The sequence below is a fragment of the Aquarana catesbeiana genome, linkage group LG06 (assembly GCF_042186555.1).
Source record: "Aquarana catesbeiana isolate 2022-GZ linkage group LG06, ASM4218655v1, whole genome shotgun sequence".
NCBI classification, from domain to species: Eukaryota; Metazoa; Chordata; class Amphibia; order Anura; family Ranidae; genus Aquarana; species Aquarana catesbeiana.
In genome coordinates, this window is record NC_133329.1 from 7,291,514 (window position 1) to 7,300,182 (window position 8,669).

Below are 8,669 nucleotides of genomic sequence, written 5' to 3' on the forward strand. Positions count from 1 at the left end.
CTAAGTATACTTTTTGTTTCATTCTCATAGGGGAGCAAAGACTTGGAGGACACCACTCAGAGGACACCAGAAACCCCACACCTCAGAAAGAAGGGGAACTCAGCACAACACCACACCCCGAAGATCTGGAGGAAGGAGAGGTGGAGGAAGTGTGCGAAATTGTCACCACAACAGGTGAGTGTCTGACACCCCAGCTTCAGGTAATATATGTATGCCTGCATATTTATAATACATGTTTTTACTAAAATTTTTAGGTGATGTGCTGGTTGTGGAAGAGGAAGCTCAACACTTCACAAGTGCAAGTGCACAAATCCTAATCCAGGACATCATGGTGTGGAATCGTGAAATAGACATCTTAAGGAATAAACTAAATGTTCTTGAACAACAAATGAAGAACATAATTGATGTGTTGGGTAGAATCTAAATCTAAATGAATAGGTCCAGTCAATATGAATTAACATTTTGCTGCAGTATGGGTCAGTCTGAAGTCGCTTAACTGCACTAGACATTTTTAGAAAACCCAATAATAAGGTCTTTCAATAACTAATTGCAGGTGCCTTGCCCCCCGTCCTCTCCTCCTGTTCCAAGTGTGTGGCCCCTTGCAAGTCCGATGGACTGTGGATCCGCCTGGAGGGTGCGGAGTGGGTATGTGTGGTCATTGGGATCTCTGAACTTGAATGTTTTTAACAACCTGGTTTGTGTGATCCTCATTTTATCATCTACTTAATGGTAAATATACCTCCATAAATATGATGAGACATGTTTCTGCACAATTTAAAATGTTGTAAAAATGCTTTGTATATTGACCAAAGTTTTAAGTCAATTTTATTTTGTTATATTTCCCTAGAATCTAAATCCCCCTGAAGAAGACCAGATTGGGTCGATATGCATTGGGGTATTCATGTGGATAATACATTTGTACACGTAACTGGATATATGTTCTCCTGAGGGCCTCTTGGCCATGAGTGATGTTTATGTTGTTGTTTGTTAAACATGAACCAGAGTTTGTATTTTTTTATAATAAACCTATTGCATAATTGAATCTATCTTGAATTTCTGATCTGCTCCATTCCTACATCATTACAAAATGTCTTGCTGTTTAAAAAACCCCTTGGGGAAATTCTCAACTTTTTTGAAATACAATACATTAGCAAACAATAAATACATAGAATGTGATGTTAATGGAGAAAACTTATATTAATATAGTCCTTCTGCAGGACCCGAATGATGGCAGAACAGGTCTCTGAAATAATGATCCCCAGAGCCTGGGGGGAGATGTCTGTTGAGAACTTGAGGTCCTGTAGACTTCTGCCACCAAGTACCGCAACATGGCGACTAGCCTCTGCTTCGGAGTGATGGCTTGCCGCATGCAGGTGTCCTGCTTCATAATATAAGGGGACAGCAAAGCCAACAGATGGTGAAAAAAGGGGTCCGTCATCCTGAGAAAGTGCCTGAAATCATCAGGATTATTCTCCTGGATCGCACGCAGCAAAGGCATGTGAGAGAAATGGTCACAGTGGAGTAACCAATTCTTGGGCCATGAACTCCTCCCCACCCTGTTCATGGACTGGGCTTGGGTCCAAGTATCAACCCCAACACTAAGCCCCCACACAACATGAACTCTACGACGAGTACGTCCCCGCAACATGGCTTCAAAACGGTCGGCTGCTCAGAATGAACGAACAGAATGCACTGAAGAACAGCAAGGCCTGTGAAGAGCGAGCTGAAAATCAGAAATCAGCGGAAAAGAACGCACTAAAAAACAGATACGAACTGACTACAGGCACTGAAGAACAGATACAAACTGAAGAGCAGTAAAACGATCTGAAAAGCACGAGTCTGAAAAGCGCGAATCGTCTCTCACAAAACTTCTACTAACACGAGATAAAATAAGATTAGCAGAAGGAGCTCAAAGGGTGGTGCACTGGCTATTGAACTTACTTTTTCTACTGCCGTCGTACATGTTGTACGTCACCTCGTTCTGGACGGTCGGAATTTGGTGTGACCGTGTGTATGCAAGACAGGTTGAGCGGAATTCCGTCGGAACTCTGAGGTTATTCCGACGGGAAAACCTTCAGAGTTTATTCCGACGGGAAAACCGGTCGTGTGTACAGGGCATAACAGTTCTCCAATTAATTTTCCACATGAGCAAAAAAAAAAAGACTACAGTATTTACGAATGAAGCGTTTTCCTTAGATTAATTCAATGTATTAATAAACTTCCTTAAAACATTTTGGAATGTCATTCTGAAATCCTGGTTCCTTAGACTGTAAATTAGAGGATTGAGGAGAGGAACAATCACTGGGAAAAAGACGGGAGCCACGTTGGCACCAAGAACATGGTGACCACCACTTGGCTGAAAATAATTTAAAAAAGCAGAGCCATAAAACATAGAGACCACTGTCAGATGAGAAGTGCAAGTAGAAAAAACTTTACTTCTATTGCCCTTAACTTTCATTTGAAGGGCAGTTTTGAATATAAAAACATAGGACAGGAAGGTCAGTATTAGAGTCGCAACTGCAAGGGAGCCACCTACGAGAAAGATGAGCAGAATGTTGATGAAGGTGTCACTGCAGGAGATCAGAAACAACTGGGGAAGGTCACAGAAGAAACCTTCTATAATGTTTGAAGCACAAAATGTTAATTTTAAGACATAAAATGTATGGATGAAAGCACTGAAAAAACCGAGACACCACACAATGGACATCATCAGTACACACACTTTCCAACTCATGATCTGTATGTAATGTAATGGCTTACAAATAGCGGTATATCGGTCATAGGACATGACTGCCAAAAGAAGAGAATCAGAGATGCCAAAAACTACAAAGAAGAAGACTTGGGTTATGCAAGCTGTCATGGTAATCTTTCTCCTCTCGGTATGAAGGTCAAATAACATTCGTGGGACAGTGACCGAGGAAAAACAGAGGTCCAAACTGGCCAGGTTCCCAAGGAAGAAATACATAGGAACATGGAGGTGAGAGTCGGTGACTATGAGGACAATGATCAGCAAATTCCAGATTAATGTCAAAAAGTAGATGAGAAGGAAGAAGAGAAACAGAGGGAGCCGAAGAGCTGGAAGGTCAGATAGTCCGGAGAGAATTAGATCCTTTACAGTTGTCTGATTTCTCATTACTATATTTTTGCCTCTTTATATTTAATGTATATAAAATATTTGGGTAGTTGTTTGTTTTCTAGTCAACAATTTGCTTCTGCTCACAGAATTACTTGATTTAATAAAAAAAAATGGTATTAAATATTAAAATTATTAAGTAATTTGGCATGTGAAGCTTATTGAATATTTATTCTTGACACCAGAATAGCAAGGTGGTTTGAGTTTTGGATGGGACATAAATTTTCTCATCTCTCATCTGTAATGACCTTCATTTTCCCTTTTTGCTTATTTGTCTTTATTAAATGAAAACGAATATCTCATCTATTGTCTGAAACGTTCAATTTACAACTGGATGCGGGAGAATTGGCATCCTATTCAGATTGTACGTCTTAAAAAAGACAACAGTTGTTCCTGCATCATAGGATACAAAAGACAAAGCGATTTTACATCTTTTAATACAAAACATATTTATTTCCATGCTATATGCCCAGACTGTAGGGAAAAGAAGAAAGGTAGCAGCGCTCTCTGCAGGGACAACTTAATCCATACACCAGGTCCACTCACAGGTGCCGAGGCTCGATGTGTCCCAACACACTCCAATGCAACAGTAATAAGGAGAGCCGGCAAAACTGTAATCCTTGAAGTGACGTTTATTGGTACATCAGAGTGACAATAAAACAATAAAGCTGACGCGTTTCGGCAATAGCCTTAGACTGTAGGTCAGGGCCCCATATTATGTATTTATAATACTTATTGATTTGTTTTAATTATGTAACAGTTATTTTTTATCTTGCAGATTAGCACACTTCCTTCTTTCTTGACACAGAGCTAATAAAGCTACACAAGTGAGACCTTACTACAGCAAATTGTGAGAAATGATGCAATAAATTGTGCAGACTGATGAAGTCCCTTCATTGATGTTTATTCCACCAGACTGGCTTGTTGGCGGTCCCTGACCGTGGGCACACCCCACTGACTTGTTTCACCCCTGTTGGGCTTAATTGTTGAGGTAACCATCTCTATGATTAAATTAAATATCTAGTATCAACACAGAGTGGTACTGTGGATACTCCTAAAATACTCTGTGCCACGTCCTATAATTTGAGACAAGAACTTTTGGAATTGAAGGCTTTGACTTTTTAGGCACGACCACATGGGTAATTGTTATATAAAAATGTATTTATTATACATAGAAAAAAAAATATATATCAACAATAGAAAAAGTTAATATAACAGGGTTGAATGGTATATACTGTGCATAGCCACAGGACCTAGCATGAGCAACTTGGAGGTGAAGAACCACTCGTTCCACAGTCAAGTTTTTAGATTCCAAGAATAGGCTATGTGACAGGTTAAAATGATCGGATATGAGTGCCAGCTCTCCCTCTCCTTTGGCCAGCAGTAGAGATGTCACTAACTGACATCTTTGGCAGTTTGTGGGAACCAGTGACACTAATACAGTGATCAGTGCTAAACATATGCACTGTCACTGTACTAATGACACTGGCTGAGAAGAGTTTAAACAACTAGGGTGATCCAAGGGTTACATTTGTGTCTAATAAGTGTTTATGTGTGTACTATGTTGTGATTTTACTAAGGGTTGTGGTGGATTTTATCCCCCTGCTTTGCAGGGAATTGAAACTCATCACTTCCCGACTGGCAGTACAGCGCTCTGCATTGTTTACATAGACAGAGCTCTGTCCAGTCTTCCTCCTCACCCATCATCAGGTGCCGGGGAAAATCCATTGGCCAGCACCTGCTTATTGGCTTGTGCTGTAACTAATCACAGCACAGCAAGCACCCCGGCAACACGCCCCCTACTGCTGGATAACATACTAGGTACGTGATCCGGAATAGAAGAGCCGCTCTGCCGCCATACTCATACATGAGGCAGACATCAAGCAGTTAACTGATCTATGAAAAAATCCCTAACACGAGTCGTTTAACTTCTACTTACACTATTTTACAGATAATCTGTGTGTAAAGAGCGACAACGGTGTAATATTCAAAGATCAGCTGGGACCTGATTTAAAAATTTGACAGATTGCATGTCCTAAAAAGACAAAAAAAAAAAACATAATGGTCAAAATTTTAAGCAGCGAGAGAGCATATGAGCCAATAAAATAGCATAGACTAAAATATCTGTCAACAAAAAACAGCTCTAATGTGTGAACATCTACAAATGTACCGTACCGTGATAACCAAAACAGCGGGTGACTCCCGCTGTGTCATGCAGTCTGTTCGGCGGCTGTCCAATGTTACAAAGCCCCGCCTCCTTCTCGTCCATGATAGACAGAACACTTATGCAATACTGGGAAACTGAATCAGTGTTCTGTATATCCTGGACGAGGAGGAGGCGGGGCTTTGTTACAGTGGACGGCCGCCGAACAGACTGCATGACACAGCGGGAGATACCTGCTGTTTTGAATATCAAAGGTACAGCTGCAGATGGGCACAGAGAGGCTGCAGATGGGCACAGTGAGGTTGCAGATGGGCACAGTGAGGCTGCAGATGGGCACAGAGAGGCTGCAGATGGGCACAGTGAGGCTGCAGATGGGCACAGAGAGGCTGCAGATGGGCACAGTGAGGCTGCAGATGGGCACAGAGAGGCTGCAGATGGGCACAGTGAGGCTGCAGATGGGCATTGTTTACCCAGTAGCTGCTGCATTTCCCACCCTAGACTTATACTCGAGTCAATACATTTTCCCAGTTTTTTGTGGTAAAATTAGGTGCCTCAGCTTATATTTGGGTCGGCTTATACTCGAGTATATACGGTATGTGCTTCTATGTGATAATCTCATAACCAATATCTGAGGAGGAGCAGAAACAAAATAAACAATATAATATATATAATATAAATACAACTGAGTTAGCATTTCTAAACTATAACATTGTGTGCAAGCCACAGTACCTGTAAAATAGAAATAAAAAGAAAAATAAATGTTGTGGACAGGCAGAAATCACCAACTGGTGAAATGTTTGTTCCCAGATGTTGTTTCAGATTTTTCCGGCAGCGGTACAAGTTGAGCTGTGGAGGACTTTAATCTACAAGGGTGGGTTCAATAGTAGCTGATCTGATGGGAGGAAGATGTTGCAGAGGATAGATACAGTAACATGAGAGGATCATTCTGAGACATTGTAGTCACAGTGTCATTGTATTGCTTTTAGTGGATAGATTTATAATACAGAAATTTCCCCTGACATCTCCGGAGCACACAGGGGTGAACATTGGCTCTGTAATCATCTGAGAATAATTTAAAACACGGATCATCAAGAAAATAAATCTCTACACACAACGGAGCATGGCTGAAATTAATTAATCTCTTTTGTTGATAAAAGTTCCTCCATTTAACTTTAGAAGACATGGACTGGTCTAACATATGGCTCACATCTAAGTCATCTTCACCCAACATCTTAGCACTGGAGACAAATTATAAAGTCCTAACTCGCTGGTACCTTGTACCCGCTAGAGTGGCAAAATATTCACCTAATACCTCAGCTCTTTGTTTTCGAGGATGCCCAGAAATAGGCACACATTTACATATATGGTGGACGTGCCCAGTAATCCAAACCTTCTGGAAGGAAGTCTTCGTGATTGCATCTAAAATATTTAAAAAAATAATACAACCAGATCCATATTTAACTTTACTTAATCTAAAACCGGAATGGTTAACACTCTCTCAATTCAAACTTATGATCCAACTAATAACGGCTGCAAAACAAACAGTGGCCAAGGCATGGAAATCTCCTACATTGGTACTAGCAGAAACAATTCACAGAATGAATAATACAATGTCCCATGCTAAGATGGTAGCCATCGATCAAAATCAAATTCCAAAATTTGAAAAACTTTGGCATCCTTGGATAAAACAACAGTTCCTGTCAAACTTCAATGACTCTGTCCTGTTGCCATGGTAACAGATTAAATGACTTACAGAGACACCCATTCTAAGGCTTCAAAGAGAACTAAAAAGAATAATAAACTGACGAGCGGGACAACCTTGTGGACCATACCTCTACCTTTCAACCCTTTTTCTTCTTTCTCTTTCCTTTTCTCCACCTTACGATTAAAGCTCATTATCAGAATTTATTTGACCTATATACACTCTACTTGTAAACAATATGTATAGTAGGTATAAATCATTTAAATACCTACAAAAGTAACTAAGGAAATGATATATATCTTTAATTTAGGTTTACGTGAACCCAATGTTTAATATTTGAAATTTCATGATATTTACCTATATAAACCCTACTGTAAAACAATGAGCTTACTTTATAGATCCTTGTAAACTTACTTTATGTATCTTTATAACATTGTATACTCAATAAACTTCTTTTGACAAGGAAAAGTTCCTCCATTTTATTGATTTATACATTTATTGAAGTTTTACATGGAAAGTGTTGGTGCTGAAGTAAAATTTGAAAAAAGGCTAAAAGTGGAAAATTGTCAAAGTATGAAAAATCAGTGCAAATGTATTCCAAAAATTTATTGAGCTCTTGGTTGATCATCCATCAGCCCTTGATTGAAAATAATAGATTCATTTTCTTTTAGATTGGTGTCAACTATTGTTGTCATTTCCAAAAAGAGAACTCTTTATATCCACTTAAGGACCGGGCCTACATTTTTTTTTGCTAGAAAATTACTTAGAAGCCCCAAACATTATATATGTTTTCCGACACCCTAGATAATAAAATGGCGGTTGTTGCAATACTTTATGTTACACCGTATTTGCGCAGCGGTCTTACAAACACAATTTTTTTGGAAAAAAATACACTTTTAAATAAAAAAATAAGAAAACAGTATAAAAGAAAGATAATGTTACGCCGAGTAAATTAATACCCAACATGTCAATGTGAGATCTCTGGGGTCAAAAAGACCTCAGATCTCACATTTACACTTAAATGCAATAAAAAATAAAAATAAAAATATTTTTTTTTTTTTTTTTTGCAATAACATTTATTTTTTTCCCTTTTTTCCCCTGGACGGAAGTGACGTTTGATGTCGCTTCCTTCATCCAATGTCATTGAGTTGAGTGGGGGGCCATTTTTCCCTCACTCGACACAGTGTCTCTGAGGGGAAAGGACCTGATCATCTCCGCCACTACCGACTGCTCCAGTAAGCAGCAGAAATGACCAGAATGCGGCAGGAGGGCGTGGGAACCTCTCCCGTCACCGATAATAGTGATCTTGCGGCGAATTCGCCACAGAGACCACTTTTATCATAAAGTAGAACGCCCGCCGTTTCAGAAAATTTCAGAAAATACCAGGGGTTATGGCAGCTATCCACAGGGGTGGCACATGCAGGGGTTCTTTCAAAGAAGTGGGGTTCTTTAAATAAGTGGCACTTCTGCTCTTGCATCATTATCTTGAATTATCTGATCATCATCACTTGACCATCATCTTATCATCTTTTCTTGCTCTCTCTCTTCACAGGTAAACTGCATTTATATCCTGCTACTCTCATCTACCTTGAGAATAACCTTCTTGATCCCCTTCAGTCTGGATTTTGTCCACAGCGCTCTACAGTAGGGATGAGCTTCGAGTTCGAGTC

The 8,669-nt window shown here is 39.8% G+C and overlaps 1 protein-coding gene across 1 annotated transcript; it reads right to left on the reverse strand.

Annotated features, from left to right (window-relative positions):
- Nucleotides 1-2,197: 2,197 nt before the first annotated feature.
- Nucleotides 2,198-3,133, reverse strand: LOC141147452 (olfactory receptor 5B12-like). The gene has a single exon (XM_073634688.1). It carries the CDS (start codon nucleotides 3,131-3,133, stop codon nucleotides 2,198-2,200), a length of 936 nt encoding a protein of 311 aa, XP_073490789.1.
- Between the last annotated feature and the right edge of the window lie 5,536 nt (nucleotides 3,134-8,669).